The following is a 19,593-nucleotide window of genomic DNA, read 5'->3' as shown; positions in this document are numbered from 1 at the left end:
TACATTCCCTAAACTATCCAGAACTCCACCCCTCCTCCAGTGTCCTCAAACGTATTTTTGACTCGAAGGTCTCAAACTCATTTTGCAAAAAATGTTCGTTTCCCATGAATCGTACACTTTTCAAAATCGAATCTCACCCCTCCCCTCCAAATCCTCCCCATCACCCATCCCTTTCAAATCTCCCCCCTTGCCCCTTCCCTCCCCTCCCTCCTAAACTCCCCCCACACCCCTCCCCTCCGAGACTCTCCCTCGCTCCTCCCCTCCTAGACTCTCCCTCGCTCCTCCCCTCCTAGACTCCCCTCTCACCCCTCCTCCTCAAAGCATCCTCCCCCTGCTTCTTCCCCCTTCCAACTTTCACCTTCTTCTCCCCAAACCTTCTGCCTCGCTCTTCCCCCTCCTCAAATAACACCTCACTGTGCCTCACCCAATCTCCATCAAACCTTTTGTCCGCCCCATTCTTCCCTTTCTCCAAGCTATTCTGAAATCTCTGAAATCTCTGACACACCTTCAACAGCTCTCCCTACCGCTTCCTCCTCTTCCACATCTTACCCTACCCCTCCCCCCCCCCCTGTTCTGGACCCGATGCTCCCCCTTCCTCTTCATTAACGGTATGGACCTCAAACATCCGGGGCCTTCGCTCAAACTTGACTGACCTCTCCATACAGGTTGCTTCTGACAAACCAGATGTGATCTGCTTAACAGAAACTTTCCTCCTTCATGATGTCTCTGATGCCTTGGTATCTCTCCCAGGTTACTCCCTCCTCCGGTATGATAGACCTGAGCCTCGTCCTGGAGGTGGGTTTGCTATCTTTATAAAAAACTCTCTTCCTCACTCGCCCTGCACTGCCCTCTCTCCACCTCACCCCCAGGAATACCTTTGGCTACGGCTTCCCCTTCGCTCCCACCTTTTGTTCATATGTGTGTTGTACCGTCCACCAAACAGCGATGACTCCATCTACATCTCACTGTCTGATAATATGGACCAACTTCTATCTACCCATCCCAACTCTCTCTTCCTCATATGTGGTGATTTCAATTGTCACCATGCCAGTTGGCTGGGGGTGGGTACCTCTCTCACCAGCCATGGCTCTTCAGCAAAGGACTTCTGCGACTCACTGGGACTGACACAGTCTGTCAATTTCCCGACCCGGATCTCAGTCAACGGAGCATCTTCTCTTCTGGACTTGGTTATGACAAACTTCCCTGAAAATGTCTGCTGCTCTTCTTCTGCTCCAATCGGCTCATCTGATCATGTGCTTGTCAAAGTGGACATCTCTCTGACCATTCTCAGAGAGCCTCCTCAGCGTCGACGAGTCTGGAATTTCACTCAGGCCAACTGGCACGGTCTTCAAGCAGCCATCAATCATCTGGACTGGTCTCCCATCTCTACCGCCTCTGACATCAACTCATCCTGGGAATTCTTTCAAAGTAAATTGCTCTCTCTCATGCACAGATTTATACCATCTCGTCTTCAGTTGTCATACCCTTCCTCCTGTCCATGGTACACGGAATCTTGTGGTGAGGCTGTTGCCCTGAAACAACTTGCTTTCGTCTCCTGGAAAGCAAATCCAACGGAAGGAAATCTCATTTCCTTTATCAAAGCCCGAAACAAGTGTGTGTCCACCCTCAGGAGAGCCAGGAAACAATATCTCACCATTCTCAAGACCGAACTCTCTTATCTGTCTCCCTCTTCCAAATCCTGGTGGCGTCTGGTCAAATCTGTTTCTGGTGTTTGTTCCCCCTCCATCCCCTCCCTCACCTCAAACGGCTTAACGGCTGACTCCGCACGTGAAAAAGCTGAATGCCTCAACTCTGTGTTTGCCTCTAAATCTTGTGTCCCAAACCCATCCCTCTCTGTACCCACCGTACCCAGTCGTACCCAGCTGCTCCTGGACTCTGTGTCCTTTCCTCCTGACAAGGTGGAAAAGTTTCTGTCAACCCTCGACTCTGATTCTGCAACTGGTCCTGACGGCATCAGCCCACGGGTCCTAAAATCATGTTCTTCTGCTCTTTCACTCCCTCTTTCTGTTCTCTTCACCCTCTCTTTTGCTCAAGGTCATCTGCCATCTGCTTGGAAATCAGCCAACATCACAGGTTTGCACAAAAAAGGTGCAAAAACAGATCCCAGCAACTACAGACCAATCAGCCTTCTCCCAATTATCAGCAAAGTCATGGAATCCATCATTGCTTCAGATATTAAATCTTTCCTCTTCTCCAATGGCTTGATCTCTGATCATCAATTTGGTTTCAGACCTGGTCACTCTACTCTGGACATGCTGCTTCTGCTTTCTCAACAATGGATGGAGGTCCTCAACGCCAAACAGGAAATTAGAGCCGTCTCCCTTGACATTTCACGTGCCTTCGATACGGTCTGGCACCCTGCTCTGCTCACCAAACTCTCCTCCTTTGGTATCCATGGAAATCTCCACGCATGGCTGGCGGACTTCCTCTCTGGTCGTAGTCAACGTGTGGCCCTGAATGGGTTTCTCTCATCTCCTCTTCCTGTTCAGGCTGGAGTTCCCCAAGGTAGTGTTCTGGGCCCTGTGCTTTTTCTGGTCTTCATCAATGATCTCTCTGACTCTCTTGAAAATCCTCTCTATCTCTTTGCTGACGACTCTACTCTCTGTCGCTCCATTCCTCATCCCTCAGATCGGCAGTCTGCAGCCTCCTCACTCTCTGCAGACCTGGACAAAATCACAGACTGGTCAAACAAGTGGAACATGTCTTTCAATCCTGACAAATCTCACACTCTTACAATGTCTCTCCGAAAGTACCGACTGGACAACCCTCCCATCTACTTTCTCAACAATCCTCTCCAAGAAGTTCTGTCGCTCAAGCTTTTGGGTCTCACTATCTGCCATGATCTTTCTTGGGAAAACCACATTTCCAAGCTGGCCTCCAAAGCCAGTCGCCGACTGGGCATCCTCCGTCGTGCGAAGTCCTTCCTTGGCACACCTGAGCTCCTCACCACATACAAGGCTTTCATCCGCAGCTCAATGGAATACTGTTCCCCCCTCTGGGCTGGTGCTCCTGCCTCACACCTTGCTCGGCTTCACGCTGTTGAGGCCAAAGCTTTCAGAATCATTGGAATCTCCTGCGATGTAGTCAACACCGAGGGCCTTTCACTCACTCACCGCAGGCAGGTTGGTGGTCTTTCTGTCTTCTACCGACTCCTCTCCGGCCTTGCTCCCCCAGCTTTCTCTGTGCTCTGTCCCCCCAATATTCCTTCAGGTCGCACAAGATCTGCCTGCAACCCCCTTATGGTTAAACTGCCAAAGTCTAGGCTCTCTGCTCACCTTCACTCTTTCATTCCCCTTTTCTCCCGCCTCTGGAACAAACTCCCCCACTCCCTTCAATCCCACTCCTCCCTCCAGGTCTTTAAAACAGCTGTTCACCACCATCTCTTATCTTCCCCCATCGAAAACATTGATCTTTTCTACCCCCGGTAATTCACCCCAGAGTCCTTGCAGTGTTCATATGTTTTATTCCTCTCCCACCTCCCCCCAAGTCCTCCCGATGTCCCTGCTCTCAAATGTTGTGTTTGTGTCCTTCCCCCTCTTCCCCCTCTCTTTTGTGTCCTTCCCCCTCTCTCCCCATCTTGTCTGCCGCTCCCCTTGTTTTTTGTGTTTTGTGTGTCGGTTTGTCTTTTTGTGTGATTAATCTTAGCTCTTTCACGAGCCTCGATCTTGTATACAAAAAAAGAAAAGAAAAAAAAAAGCACTTGCAATGATCTTCGAGCTGTGTGTGCCGTAGCTCCATCTTGCTGAAACCACACATCGAGTTCTTCAAGGTCAAGGTGTTCGAGTTGTGGCCTTAGAAAGTTTTCGAGCATATCAATGTAACAGTCAGAAGTTATGGTAACAGTTACACCACCCTCTTCAAAGAAATAAGGACCCACGATGCCAACATCGGCAACAGCGCACCACACAGTCACTCGATCGGAGTGCAACGGTCTTTCGTGTAGCATGCGAGGCTTGTCTTCAGAGCAATAGCTAAAATTTTGTTTATTTACAGAGCCACTCAAATGAAAATGAGCTCCGTCACTGCACAAGAGAACAGCATCTTCCGGAACACGTTGCAGAATGTTCTCGCATAACTCCCTGCGGCTTATCCAGTCTCTCGCATTGAGTTCTTTCACAACCGTCATTTTGTATGGTTGGAAGTGGAGGTCTTTGTGTAAGATTCTCCTTGCAGTTTCCCGGGATATCCCTACAGCTAAAGCATGCTTTCACGCAGAACGTCTCGGAGACTGCACAACAGATCGCCTCAATGCTTCAATATTCTCAGGCGTACGAGCGCTCCTAGGTCGACCAGGTGATTTTCTTTTTAAAGCTGAGCCTGTTGCCCTGAAATTCCCAACCCACTGCAAGATGGTTTTCCGATCTGGAACGTTTTGGTTCCGTGGAATACTGAAACGTCTTCGAAAGGCCCTCTGCGCGGCGATCACGGAACGGTCGTTTGTGAAGAACGCTTCGACAGCGAATGCACGGTGTGCTCCCGACCACGCCATGTTGGCGACTGAGGACGGTTGGGGTTGGGCTACCAACAGACCCTAGCCCCGCCCCTCCCACCTCACTACTGCCAGTGCTACAGCCTTTCGAAATGTGGGAGGTTTTTTGGGGTCACCCTTATATAATCCACTATGAATTCTTCATTGTACCAGAGGGTGCTTGAGGATAATGTGAGGCCATCTGTCGGAATGTTGAAGCTCAACCAAAGGTGGACCTTGCAACATGAAAACGACCCTAAACATACCAGGAAATCCACCAAGGAATGGCTGAAAAGAAAGAAATGGAGGGTTCTGGAATGGCAAAGTCAAAGCCCGGATCTAAATCCCATCGAGATGTTGTGGGGGGATTTGAAACGACCTGTGCATGCACGAAACCCCTCAAACATCACACAGCTGAAAGAATTCTGCATGGAGGAATGGGCAAAAATTTCTCCCAGTCGATGTCAGAGACTGGTAGACAGTTATAAGAAACGCCTACTTGAGGTTGTTTCTGCCAAAGGGGGCAATACCACCGATTAGAGCCAAGGGTGTACTTACTTTTTCCACATGCAACATTTGCATTTATGTTTATTTAAATTATACAATGGACTACAAAATGTAAATGTTTCATGGTATTTGTTATATTATATCACCTTTATCTATCAATATTGTTGAAATGAAGATCAAAAAGATGTATGTTGAAATATGTTGAAAAAGTCAAAACTTTACATGGGGTGTACTTACTTTTTCACGTGACTGTAGATAGGTCCCTTAGTGCACACATTAATTAAATCCCCTCCCTTACAAAAAGATTTTGGAAGAAAACACACAGGAAGCCAGATCGGGGCACCGCCGCATGTGGCCGCAGCCAGCCACACCACCAGCTGGCCGAGCTACGAGCATTGGGCAGGGCAGGCTATAGCCACGCCCAGGGAACGTGTGATTGGTTGAGGCGGAAGGCACAAACATTCAGCCAATCAGAGCAGAAGGCGCCAAATGACCATTTAGAAACAGGTCGCTAGTTGGAGGACAAGCGCGAGTGACGTGAAAAGGCAGGAAAGATCACAAAGATGAGAGGGACGGATTGGTAACGCGCCAGAATTGATGTCAGACCAGGGTTGACAAAACGTCACGCTCGTGGGCATTTTAGTCAGTTCGTGCTGGTCTGTTCGTTCTGAGTTCTTCGTGGGAGGCTCTTCGTTCTTCGTTGGAGGCTCTCCGTCCTGGGTCTGTGCTTGTGCTTCACGTGTTGGTGGATTGGCTTCACTGGTTCTTCTTCCCTGCGTTCCTCCCTGTTGGTCGTTGGCGTCTTCCCTGAACCTTTGTGGTGCTTTTGGTTCTTCGTGGTGCTTTTGGTGCTTTGGTGCTTGGAGCGAGGCTGGTGCTCGGAGAGAGGCTCGGTGCTGTGAGCGAACGGGAGCTCGTGTGCGACCGACGAGGGGCGAGCAGACGAGGCCGCTGAGCGGGTGGCTCGGGGCCGAGCAGAGCATGGGCGAGGCGGACGGAGGCTTCTTCGTGCCAGCATCGGAGTCGGACATAGCCGCGTTGGACGACGGACACACCATACAGACAGAAAAGACGCACCACATCTCACACAAATACACGACGATTCTTTTATTTAATTCATCTCCTTTGTCCTGTTGTCAAGTCTGGTATGGGGACGTCCCGATTTAGGACATTTATTTACCGGCACGTTATTTTCCTGTCCCACTAATAATTGCAAATAAACCCTTGCATTATTTTCTTTCATTCCAAAATCCTGTGTCCGTTTTGAGTTCATTTCCTCCAGGATCGGAGCTGCCATCGGATCGCTACAGGTACGCGCTTGCCGCTTCTTCCTCTTCATTCTTCTGCCCGTGCTTTTATAGTCGAATCCGTAATTGATCGTCGCATCAAGTAAAGCCGTTCAGTCATCCACGGTCCTACGGTATTAACCGAGGGTTTCGCCTGACAATATTGTTACAACAAATTTTGTACAGTGAAATAACCACAGAAACTCATGCCATGCAGTGTTGGGAAAATTATTTTTCAAATCAAAAATATGATCAAAAACATTTTCTATGTCTCTCCGAAAAGACCGACTGGACAACCCTCCCATCTACCTTCTCAACAATCCTCTCCAAGAAGTTCTGTCACTCAAGCTTTTGGGTCTCATTATCTGCCATGATCTTTCCTGGGAAAACCACATTTCCAAGCTGGCCTCCAAAGCCAGTCGCCGACTGGGCATCCTCCGCAACCCACTCCTCCCTCCAGGTCTTTAAAACAGCTGTTCACCACCATCTCTTATCTTCCCCCATCCAAAACACTGATCTTTTCTACCCCCGTTAATTCACCCCAGAGCCACTTTTTTGAAATATCAACTTCTTTTCTGGAAGTCCTAGCAGTATCCATGTGTCCAACTATTAGTGTCCAACTAAACTATTAAACTATTCGTATTAACTAGCAGTGTCCAACTATTATGATAAAAAAGTGACAGAGTGGTTATGCGGTTAGCTTGAAACCAGCAGATGAAGGTTCACTTCCTTTCTTTTTAAATAATTTTAAGATATGATGGGTTTTCAAATGTATGGAAAGTGGGAGGTGTTCCGTATATTCATTCAGGGTTGTACAAAGGTAAGCTCAAGGTGTTTGGTTCTCGTTTTGAAGAGAAAGCCTCTCAGATAATAAATATTAAAATAATTGTTGCTGCAAATGAAATTATAGACCCAATAGAAGATAAAACATTTCGTGTTGAGTAAGCATCTGGGTAGTCAGAGTATCGACGAGGTATTCCTGCTAACCCTAAGAAATGTTGTGGGAAGAAAGTGAGATTTACCCCCGTAAATATAACTCAGAAGTGAATTTTATCCCAGGTTTTGTTAATTGAGTATCCGGAGAAGAGAGGAAATCAGTGTATGTTCTTTGCTGTTGTACTTGTGTGCTTCCCTCTCTCTCTCCCCCATCTTGTCTCCCGCTCCCTTTATCTTATGTTTTGTGTGTCCGTTTTTTGTGTGATTTCTGTTAGCTTTTACATGAGCCTCGATCTTGTATACAAAAATTAACTAGAGGTTCCAGGGAACCTGAACTTAACTGGGTCAAGTCATGTCATAGGTTACGACGAGGACATTTTTCGGACATTGTCAAAACCCGTAATATATGTGTTGAGGTTTGTTACATACTGTCTACACACCAAGTTTCAGCCTTCTAGCTGCATTAGGAAGTACCAGATTAACAAAAATTTATTTTTCAATATGGCCGCCCTGCCGCGCCCATTTTTGGGCGTGCCCAAATGCAATCCCAAACTAGTTTATGCCTTAAAGATGCTGCATAACAAGTTTCATCAAATCTCATCAATATTTGTGACTTTTAGAGCATAGACGTCGAATTGTTTACAGACGGCAGAGAGACAGACGGACGACGGACACTGGGTGTTGACAAAAACTCAGCTGGACATAGTCCAGTTGAGTTAAAAAAAAAAAAAAAGCTTGAGAGAATGAATGAGGGTGAAGTGATGGGAAGAATTGCTTACCCTTTTTTGTAGAGGGCTCGTCTCGCTCTTCAGACAAAGCAAAATGTTCCGCAGTGAAGATACTCTCTTCTAAATCGAGTGAGTGAATTGACGCTGACTTCATGATATTGGCACTGTTGTCTTGCTTCTACAAAGTAAACATTTCCTCAATGATTATGTCAGTTTTCAAATGGGATAAAATGAATTTCATTCAAAACAGTTAATTATATTTTTAACAAACGTCCAATGAGTTTTCACCACGGTCTGATCTGATCTGTCACATGACAATGAAAATCTTTGCGGTGCCATGTTAGTGTTTTCTTTGGACTCTCTGGACCAGTTATGGCAAATTTTGGCATTGCGACCAAAGTGCTGGTGACAATCACCCCGAATTATCAAAAATGCCCATGGAATATTTAAATGCTGGTATAGCCAAAGGAACTGTTAAAACTGAACTTGCTGGTTATTTTCCCAGTGCGACCTGTGATTATAAAAAAGCTTTCATGTCGCTGCCATGCTTATGAGCGGACAATCAAGACAACTTCAGCTGAACACATTTTCGAGATGAATGTAAACAATTCTTGCTTTAAAAAATGAGCGACACTAATATATTTGGATGAATGATTACCGATTGATGGAATGTCTTTTCTTTCAACCAAAATCATGCATTTTGTGGCTTTGGCAGGAAGAAAATATGGAGCGAAGGAACAACAAATAATTATGAAAGTTTTGTAAACGAAAACATGAAACCTGTTTAAATTTATGTACATTTAAATTCACACAGTATGGTGATGATTGCCTTCCAAGTGCAAAGGATATCCGTGTTGAAAAGCTCCTTGGGGATTGGAGGATTGTGAAGAACAAGGTGACAAATAATGATATCCATGTTGAAAAGCTCCTTGGGGATTGGAGGATTGTGAAGAACAAGGTGACAAATAATGATATCCATGTTGAAAAGCTCCTTGGGGATTGGAGGATTGTGAAGAACAAGGTGACAAATAATGATATCCATGTTGCAAATCTCCTTGGGGATTGGAGGATTGTGAAGAACAATGGGACAAATAATAATATCCGTGTTGCAAATCTCCTTGGGGATTGGAGGATTGTGAAGAACAATGGGACAAATAATAATATCCGTGTTGAAAAGCTCCTTGGGGATTGGAGGGTTGTGAAGAACAAGGTGACAAATAATGATATCCGTGTTGAAAAGCTCCTCAGGGAATGGAGGATTTTGAAGAACAATGGGACAAATAATGATATCCATGTTGAAAAGCTCCTTGGGGATTGGAGGGTTGTGAAGAACACGGTGACAAATAATGATATCCGTGTTGCAAATCTCCTTGGGGATTGGAGGATTGTGAAGAACCATGGGACAAATAATGATATCCATGTTGAAAAGCTCCTTGGGGATTGGAGGGTTGTGAAGAACACGGTGACAAATAATGATATCCGTGTTGAAAAGCTCCTCAGGGAATGGAGGATTTTGAAGAACAATGGGACAAATAATGATATCCATGTTGAAAAGCTCCTCGGGGAATGGAGGATTTGAAAGAACACGGTGACGAAGAATGATGGATAGAGTCAACAAAATGTTGATAAAGGGATGGTCACCATCACGGGAAGCAATCAGAAGCTGATGCTTCGGGCATTAACCCTTCGTTGGAGCAATACAATCCTCATGTGATTTTTCCAACAACCCTTTTGGGTCCTTTTGCTCCGACGAAGAGTTATCATACAAAATGTTAGGTTCTCTTTGCTTCCAATGGCGGCTAGGATACCTCGATCAACGTTATGTTGACACCATCCATTTTCCTACCTGTTCACTGACACACCACGAGCCAACACGAGCCTCCGCAAGCAAGACTAGTTCTTCATTATTTGAACAACGATACCCTTTACTGCTTACGTACATGTCCTGGGGAATGTTAACCTGAAGGCATATGAAAGCCTCGACTCCAATGATGCAAAATACACAGCCACATACTACATCCTAGCACAGCATTCCTGTTGCTTGTGGGGGTAAAAAATCAACAATATCCTCAAGTGTGAGGTAGAACAAGTATGTTTGGCTTAGCCAATGAGAGCAGCCACACAAAGCTGTAGTAACTATTAATTACAAGTTAAAACAATCCAGTGTGCAGATGTGTATGACAAACCTCTTTTTCATCTGCGGCCTTTGGGGCAGGTTGCAGCACAGACTCTGAAAAAGAACAAGGCAAATGAAAAACCGCAGAAGAACATGAAGCAATAAAGAAGCACAATGGTCAAAAGTCTGATTATTTATTGTTTTAAAATGTTGCCATGCACAAACATGCACAAGTCAGCAATGGCTACAGATAAATTGTAAATACAAGAGCATGGTAGATTTTTTTAAACAGTGAAGGTGTAGTGGTGTGCAATTACTCGGTTAATTAAAGCTGTCTCACGATTGGCCAATTATTTGTCAAACCAACCTGGAATTAACATGCTGACATACAGTAATTGCAAAAAACTCGGCGTTTATTTTTGTCTACAAAGTCAAGGCTCATGGACCCACCCTCCCTTCCCATGCCTCCTCCCTCCAAGCCCCCCATCTCCCACAGATCCCCCGATGTCCCTGTTCTCTGCTGTTGTACTTGTGTTCTTACCTCTCTCTCCCCATCTTGTCTCCCGCTCCCTTTATCTTATGATTTGTGTGTCCGTTTTTTAAATGTGATTAATGTTAGCTCTTACGCGAGCCTCGATCTTGTATCCAAAAAGAAAAAAGAAAAAACAAGTGTCACGCCTCGGTCCCCCGTCGGTGAAGTGATGTGAGTTGATAAAGTGGAAGACGCAAGGCGGCCATCTTGGATTTTGACGTGGCGACCCAATTTTCAATAGCGTTCTTCCTCATGCGTAGGTACACCCAAGCACCAGATTATAAGTAAGTAGTTCGTTTATTTTTCAAGATATTTCGCTCACAAGGTTCAGACATGTATATGGTGGCGGCCATCTTGGATTTTGACCTGGCGACCCAATTTTCAATAGCGTTCTTCCTTATGCCTAGATACACCCACACACCAGATTAGAAGTTAGTACTTCGCTTATTTTTAAAGATATTCTGCTCACAATGTTCAGACATACATGGCGGCGGCCATCTTGGATTTTGATGTGGCGACCCAATTTTCAATAGCGTTCTTCCTTATGCGCAGATACACCCACACACCAGATTAGAAGTTGGTACTTCGCTTATTTTTCAAGATATTATGCTCACAAGGTTCAGACATACATGGCATCAGACATACATGGCGGCGGCCATCTTGGATTTTGACGTGGGTTGCACCCACACATCAAATTAGAATTCGGTCCTTCGCTTACGCACGCACACATGTACGGACACACGCACGCACGTTCGCACGGACGCACGCACGCACAGACACACGGACGGAGGGGAAAACCATAGTCCCCCTTTCGCTCCACGGTGCGACGGGGGACAAAAAAAGAGCTTCAGAGAATCAATGAGGGTGAAGTGATGGGAAGAATTGCTTACCCTTTTTTGTAGAGGGCTCGTCTCGCTCTTCAGACAAAGCAAAATGTTCCGCAGTGAAGTTACTCTCTTCTGAATCTAGTGAGTGAATTGCCGCTGACTTCATGATATTGGCACTGTTGTCTTGCTTCTACAAAGTAAACATTTCCTCAGTGATTATGTCAGTTTTCAAATGGGATAAAATGAATTTCATTCAAAACAGTTATTAATTTTTTTTTTTAAACAAACGTCCAATGAGTATTCACCACGGTCTGATCTATTTGGATCCACCACGGATAGATATTCACCACTGTCTAATATATTTGGATGAATGATTACCGTTTGATGGAATGTCTTTTCTAACAACCAAAATCATGCATTTTGTGGCTTTCGCAGAAAGAAAATATGGAGGGAAGGAACAACAAATAATTATGAAAGTTTTGTAAACGAAAACATGAAACCTGTTTAAATTTATGTACATTTAAATTTACACAGGATGGTGATGATTGCCTTCCAAGTGCAAAGGATATCCGTGTTGAAAAGCTCCCTGGTGATTGGAGGATTTTCAAGAACAAGGTGACAAATAATGATGTTCATGTTGAAAAACTTTTGGAGATTGGAGGATTTTGAAGAAGAAGGTGACAAATAATGATCTCCATGTTGAAAAATCTCCTTGTAGATTGGAGGATTTTGAAGCAGAAGGTGACAAATAATGATATCCGTGTTGAAAATCTCCTTGTAGATTGGAGGATTTTGAAGCAGAAGGTGACAAATAATGATATCCGTGTTGAAAATCTTCTTGTAGATTGGAGGATTTTGAAGAACAAGGTGACAAATATTGATATCCATGTTGAAAAGCTCCTTGGGGAATGGAGGATTTTGAAGAACAAGGTGACAAATATTGATATCCATGTTGATAAGCTCCTTGGAGATTGGAGGATTTTGAAGAAAAAGGTGACAAATATTGATATCCATGTTGAATAGCTCCTTGGGGATTCGAGGATTTTGAAGAACAAGGTGACCGACTTTCCATCTTCTACCGACTCCTCTCTGGCCTTGCCCCCCCAGCTCTCTCTGGGCTCTGTCCCGCAAATATTCCTACAGGTCGCACAAGATCTGCCTGCAACCCTCTTATGGTTAAACTGCCAAAATCAAAACTCTCTGCTCACCTTCACTCCTTCATTCCTCTTTTCTCCCGCCTCTGGAACAAACTCCCTCACTCTCTTCAATCCCACTCCACCCTCCAGGTCATTAAAACAGCTGTTCACCACCATCTCTTATCTTCCCCCATCCAAAACCTTGATCTTTTCTACCCCCGCTAATTTCACCCCAAATCCACTTTTTTGAAATACCAACTTCTGTCCTGGAAGCGCTTGGTGTCCTTGTGTTTTATACTTCTCCCACCCTCCTTCCCCTTCCCACGCCTCCTCCCCCCCCACACTTCTCCCTGCTCTCAAATGTTATGTTTGTGTGCTTCCCCTTCTCTCCCCATCTTGTCTTCCGCTCCCTCTTTTTATATATTTTGTTTGTCTGGTTGATTTGTTTGTGAAATAAATGTTAGATCTTTTACGATCCTCGATTCAGTATACAAAAAAAGAAAAAAAGAAAAAGAAAAAAAGAACAAGTATGTGTGACTTAGCCAATGAGAGCAGCCACACAAAGCTGTCGTAACTATTAATTACAAGTTAAAACAGTCCAGTGTGCAGATGTGTATGACAAACCTCTTTTTTATCTGCGGCCTTTGGGGCAGGTTGCAGCACAGACTCTGAAAAAGAACAAGGCAAATGAAAAACCGCAGAAGAACATGAAGCAATAAAGAAGCACAATGGTCAAAAGTCTGATTATTTATTGTTTTAAAATGCTGCCATGCACAAACATGCACAAGTCAACAATGGCTACAGATAAATTATAAATACAAGAGCATGGTAGATTTTTTGAAACAGTGAAGGTGTAGTGGTGTGCAATTACTCGGTGAATTAAAGCTGTCTCACTATTGGCCAATTATTTGTCAAACCAACCTGGAATTAACATGCTGACATACAGTAATTGCAAAAAACTTTAGGTGCAAAAGTCTCAGAGTCCTGGACCGGTTGGATGCAACTGGGTAGGGTGAGTACAAAGAGTGAAGGGTTCAGGATACAATATTTTGGAAGTAAAACACAGAAATGAAGAATTCAGTCATCTCACGAGCAGAATTGACTGTGGTGGTATTTAAGGTAAGGAGAGGATTGGAGGGGGAACATACACCAGAGAGACTTAACAAGGGACCACCAGATTTTAGAGGAGGGAGACAAGTTTGTAAGTTTAGTTTTGAGGTTGGACAGATGTCGTTTTCTGGCTCTCCCAAGAGTGGATACACACGTGTGGGCTTTGTGGGATGAGCTGATGTTGCCTTCGGTTGGATTTGCCTTCCAGGAAGAGAAAGCATGTTGTTCAAGGCAACTGCCTCACAGCAGGATTCAGCAGGATTCATCTTGGAGATCTTGGAGACGGCGGCAGGGATTTTCGAAGCTCCACACGGTCTCCACGTTTTTCGAAGTTAAGTCTGTTCACAATTGTATTTTGTCGAAACTGTATTTATCTTTCGGTGTGTGAAGTTATTGTGTGCAACTTTGGTTGTTTCTCGGTGTTTATCTTTCATAAATTGATCGTCTGTTTGCCGTGTCGTGTCTTGAGGCCTTGTACAGTGTGCACTGTACAACCTTGAGGCTTTGTTTTTCTCTCAGCGGTCCGTCTTTTGTGATCCAATAACTTTCGTTCTCTGTATTCCCAGTCTTTTCACCCATAGCCTACTTCCTTGTGTAAATCTCAACTCAAAAAAAAAAAAAAAAAAAAAAAAAAAAAACATTTTCCTTCTCTGTTATCATTCGTTTATTCATTCTTATTCGTTCGTTCGTTCTTCGACCACGTGTTTCTCCCCCATTTCCCCAGATAGTTTTCACTCATTAACCTTCAATGTTTACACTTTCCCCTCAAGTTATGTATTCCGTCATATTTTATAACACCTTTTTCTTCTTCTTCTTTAAAAGGCTGCTTTCGACTTGCTCACCAAATCAATTCATCCCCAAAAAAATATCCATCTCCTATAGTGCCTTTTTTCTACATTCCCTAAACTCTCCTGCACTCCATCCTCCATCCAGCGTCCTTAAACGTATTTTTAACTCGAAGGTCACAAGCAACTCATTTTGCAATAAATGTTCGTTTCCCATAAATCGTACACTTTCAAAAATCCAATCTCACCCCTCCCCTCCAAATCTTCCCCATAACCCCTCCCCTCCAAATCTTCCCCATCACCCCTCCCCTCCAAATCTTCCCCATCACCCATCCCTTTCAAATCTCCCCCCTTGCCCCCTCCCTCCTAAACGACCCCCTCACCCCTCCCCGCCAAGACGCCCCCTCGCCCCTCCCCTCCTAGACTCCTGCCTCACCCCTCCCCTCCAAATCTCCCCCATATCCCATCCCTTTCAAATCCCTCCCCTTGCCCCTTCCCTCCCAAACTTCCCCCTCACCACTCCCCTTCAAATCTCCCCACCCTCATTGCTTCTCAATTTCCCCCCTCTCACTCCCCCTCCTCAAAGCGTCCTCCCCGCTTCTTCCCCCTTCAAACTCTCACCTCCATCTCCCCCAACCTTCTGCCTCGCTCTTCCCCCTCCTCAAATAACACCTCATTGTGGCTCACCCAATCACCATCAAACCTTTTGTCCGCCCCATCCTTCCCTTTCTCCGAGCTATTCTGAAATCTCTGACACACCTTCAACAGCTCTCCCTACCTCTTCCACCTCTTCCACATCTTACCCTACCCCTCCTCCCCCCTGTTCTGTATCTGATGCTCCCCCTTCCTCTTCATTAACGGTCTGGACCTCAAACATCCGGGGCCTTCGTTCAAACTTAACTGATCTCTCCATACAGGTTGCTTCTGTCAAACCAGACGTGATCTGCTTAACAGAAACTTTCCTCCTTTATGATGTCTCTGATTCCATAGTATCTCTCCCGGGCTACTCCCTCCTCCGGTATGATAGACCTGAGCCTCGTCCTGGAGGCGGGGTTGCTATCTTTATCAAAAACTCTCTTCCTCACTCGCCCTGCACTGCACTCTCTCCACCTCACCCCCAGGAATACCTCTGGCTACGGCTTCCCCTTCGCTCCCACCTCTTGTTCATATGTGTGTTGTACCGTCCACCAAACAGTGATGACTCCATCTACATCTCGCTGTCTGATGATATGGACCAACTTCTATCTACTCATCCCAACTCTCTCTTCCTCATATGTGGTGATTTCAACTGTCATCATGCCAGTTGGCTGGGTGTGGGTACCTCTCTCACCAGCCATGGCTCCTCAGCAAAGGACTTCTGCGACTCACTGGGACTGACACAATCTGTCAATTTCCCGACCCGGATCTCAGTCAACGGAACATCTTCTCTTCTGGACTTGGTTATGACTAACTTCCCTGAAAATGTCTGCTGCTCTTCTTCTGCTCCGATCGGATCATCTGATCATGTCCTTGTTAAAGTGGACATCTCTCTGACCATCCTCAGGGAGCCTGCTCAGCGTCGACGAGTCTGGCATTTCACTCAGGCCAACTGGCACGGTCTTCAAGCAGCCATCAATCATCTGGACTGGTCTCCCATTTCTACCACCTCTGACATCAACTCATCCTGGGAATTCTTCCAAAGTAAATTGCTCTCTCTCATGCACAGATTTATCCCATCTCGTCTTCAGTTGTCTTACCCTTCCTCCCGTCCATGGTACACGGAATCTTGTGGTGAGGCTGTTGCCCAGAAACAACTTGCCTTCGTCTCCTGGAAAGCAAATCCAACGGAAGGAAATCTCATTTCCTTTCACAAAGCCCGAAACAAGTGTGTGTCCACCCTCAGGAGAGCCAGGAAACAATATCTCTCCGTTCTCAAGACCGAACTCTCTTATCTGTCTCCCTCTTCCAAATCCTGGTGGCGTCTGGTCAAGTCCGTTTCTGGTGTTTGTTCCCCCTCCATCCCCTCCCTTACCTCAAACGGCTACACAGCTGACTCCGCACGTGAAAAAGCTGAATGCCTCAACTCTGTGTTTGCCTCTAAATCTTGTGTCCCAAACCCATCCCTCTCTGTACCCACCATACCCAGTCGTACCCTGCTGCTCCTGCACTCCGTGTCCTTTCCTCCTGACAAGGTGGAAAAGTTTCTGTCAACCCTCGACTCTGATTCTGCAACTGGACCCGACGGCATCAGCCCACGGGTCCTAAAATCCTGCTCTGCTGCTCTATCTCACCCTCTCTCTGTTCTCTTCACCCTCTCTTTTGCTCAAGGTCAACTGCCATCTGCTTGGAAATCAGCCAACATCACCGCTTTGCACAAAAAAGGTGCAAAAACAGATCCTAGCAACTACAGACCAATCAGCCTTCTCCCAATTATCAGCAAAGTCATGGAATCCATCATTGCTTCGGATATGAAATCTTTCCTCTTCTCCAATGGCTTGATCTCTGATCATCAATTTGGTTTCAGACCAGGTCACTCTACTCTGGACATGCTGCTCTGCTGTCTCAACAATGGATGGAGGTCCTCAATGCCAAGCAGGAAATTAGAGCTGTCTCCCTCGACATATCACGTGCCTTCGACACGGTCTGGCACCCCGCTCTGCTCACCAAACTCTCCTCCTTTGGTATCCATGGAAATCTCCACGCATGGCTGGCGGACTTCCTCTCTAGTCGTCGTCAACGTGTGGCCCTGAATGGGTTTCTCTCATCTCCTCTTCCTGTTCAGGCTGGAGTTCCCCAAGGCAGTGTTCTGGGCCCCGTGCTTTTTCTGGTCTTCATCAATGATCTCTCTGACTCTCTCGAAAATCCTCTCTATCTCTTTGCTGATGACTCCACTCTCTGCCGCTCCATTCCTCTTCCCTCAGATCGGCAGTCTGCTGCCTCCTCACTCTCTGAAGACCTGGACAAAATCACAGACTGGTCAAACAAGTGGAACATGTCTTTCAATCCTGACAAATCTCACACTCTTACTATGTCTCTCCGAAAAGATCGACTGGACAACCCTCCCATCTACTTTCTCAACAATCCTCTCCAAGAAGTTCTGTCACTCAAGATTTTGGGTCTCACTATCTGCCATGATATTTCTTGGGAAAACCACATTTCCAAGCTGGCCTCCAAAGCCAGTCGCCGACTGGGCATCCTCCGTCGTGCGAAGTCCTTCCTCGGCACACCTGAGCTCCTCACCACATACAAGGCTTTCATCCGCAGCTCAATGGAATACTGTTCTCCCCTATGGGCCGGTGCTCCTGCCTCACACCTAGCTCGGCTTCACGCTGTTGAAACCAAAGCTTTCAGAATTATTGGAATCTCCCGCGATGAAGCTATCTCTGAGGGCCTTTCACTCACTCACCGCAGGCAGGTAGGTGGTCTTTCTGTCTTCTACCGACTCCTCTCCGGCCTTGCACCCCCAGCTCTCTCTGTGCTCTGTCCCCCAAATATTCCTACAGGTCGCACAAGATCTGCCAGCAACCCTCTGATGGTTAAACTGCCGAAATCTCGGCTCTCTGCTCACCTTCACTCTTTCATTCCTCTTTTCTCCCGCCTCTGGAACAAACTCCCTCACTCCCTTCAATCCCACTCCTCCCTCCAGGTCTTTAAAACAGCTGTTCACCACCATCTCTTATCTTCCCCCATCCAAAACCTTGATCTTTTCTACCCCCGCTAATTCACCCCAGATCCACCTTGTTTGAAATTCCAACTTCTTTCCTGGAAGTCCTGGCAGTGTCCATATGTTTTATACCTCTCCCACCGCCCCCTTCCCACGCCCCCCCCCCCCCTAAAGCCCTCGCCCTCTCTCAGATCTCTCGATGTCTCCATGTCTCTCGGTCCCTGCTCTCAAATGTTGTGTTTGTGTCCTTCCCCCTCTCTCCCCATCTTGTCTACCGCTCCCTATGTTATATGTTTTATGTGTCGGTTTGTCTTTCTGTGTGATTAATGTTCGCTCTTTCACGAGCCTCGACCTTGTATACAAAAAAAAAAAAAAAAAAAAAAAAAAAAAAGTGTAAATTGTTGGGAGGAAGGGTATGATAACTAAAGACAAGATGGGATGAATCTGTGCATAAGGGAGAGCAGGTTTCTGTGTAAGAATTCCCAGGATGAGTTAATATCAGGGACGGTAGATATAGGAGAACAGGCCTGAAGTGCAATGGCTGCTTGCAGTCACTGTCGATTTGCCTGAGTGAACTTCCAGACTCGCCGGCACTGAGACTGTTCTCTGAGAATGGCCAGATAGATGTTGACCTTCACAAGCACATGCTCAGATGAACCAATGGGAGCAGAGGAGGAGCAGGAGACATTGATGGGAAAGTTCGTCATAACCAAATCCAGATGGAAGGATTTGCCATTGACAGAAATGCGGGTTGGAAAGTTTACAGATTAATTCAGTCCCACAGAGTCCTTTGGCCTTTGCTGAAATTCCACATCTTATGAGAGAGGTTCCAGCACCCAGTAAATTGGCATGTTGGCAATTGAAATCACCTCGTGTGAGGATGAGAGAGTTGTGATCAGTGGTTAAAGGTGGTCCGTGTCACGTGAGAGATAGCTTTGTTGTTGGAGTCGTCACCGTTTGGAGGATGGTACAAGTTACAACACACAGGAAACAAGATGTGGGAGCAGAGGGGAAGTCACAATTTTTTTTGCGACTTCCTTGGTAGTCACAATCAATTGGGAGTTTTAAAGTGAAAAACCTTTCCTAATACTGTGAAGCACAAAGCACATTTAATGCATTTTAAAGCACATTTAACAATTGGTATATTTCCTGAGCACAATTGGTGCAAGGCCCAAAACTTGTATCAAGGGAGGCGCAAAGCGCCACTCCCTTATAAATGGGACAGTTTCCCCAGATGCAGCTTCAACATGGGGACTGAAAACTCGTTTCTCGGCTTCAACTGGACGAAATCGGCTGCAAGTTTCAGAAGTAAATGCTTTGCACATCGAGGTAATATGTTCCAAATTTCACCAACGTTCGTTTCCTCATTCTTGAGTTTTATTACGAAAACCGTCGAATTCACGTTGGTGTCTGTCCACCCATCCATCCGTTTCCCCGCCCCAAAGGTGTTGGCGCTCATATCTCAAAGGCGATACTAGGCAGGTTCACTATGTTAACA

General features: G+C 45.9%; 1 protein-coding gene across 1 annotated transcript in view; it reads right to left on the bottom strand.

The window, feature by feature from the left end:
- Positions 1–13,933, bottom strand: part of LOC144893093 (protein mono-ADP-ribosyltransferase PARP14-like) — a 30,416-nt gene extending 16,483 nt beyond the window's left edge. Inside the window, exons 1-6 of the mRNA XM_078782745.1 lie at positions 13,822–13,933; positions 13,182–13,225; positions 11,485–11,611; positions 10,133–10,176; positions 9,793–9,906; positions 7,998–8,124 (exon numbers count right to left, since the gene is read on the bottom strand). Coding sequence (XP_078638871.1) covers positions 7,998–8,124; positions 9,793–9,906; positions 10,133–10,176; positions 11,485–11,611; positions 13,182–13,225; positions 13,822–13,933 — 568 coding nt within the window. The remainder of the gene's footprint in view (positions 1–7,997; positions 8,125–9,792; positions 9,907–10,132; positions 10,177–11,484; positions 11,612–13,181; positions 13,226–13,821) is intronic.
- Between the last annotated feature and the right edge of the window lie 5,660 nt (positions 13,934–19,593).

Source organism: Myxine glutinosa, chromosome 7, assembly GCF_964187855.1.
Source record: "Myxine glutinosa chromosome 7, kmMyxGlut1.1, whole genome shotgun sequence".
In the NCBI taxonomy this organism is placed as follows: Eukaryota; Metazoa; Chordata; class Myxini; order Myxiniformes; family Myxinidae; genus Myxine; species Myxine glutinosa.
Note: the sequence above shows the minus strand (reverse complement) of the source record. Positions and strands in the feature narration are given on the sequence as shown.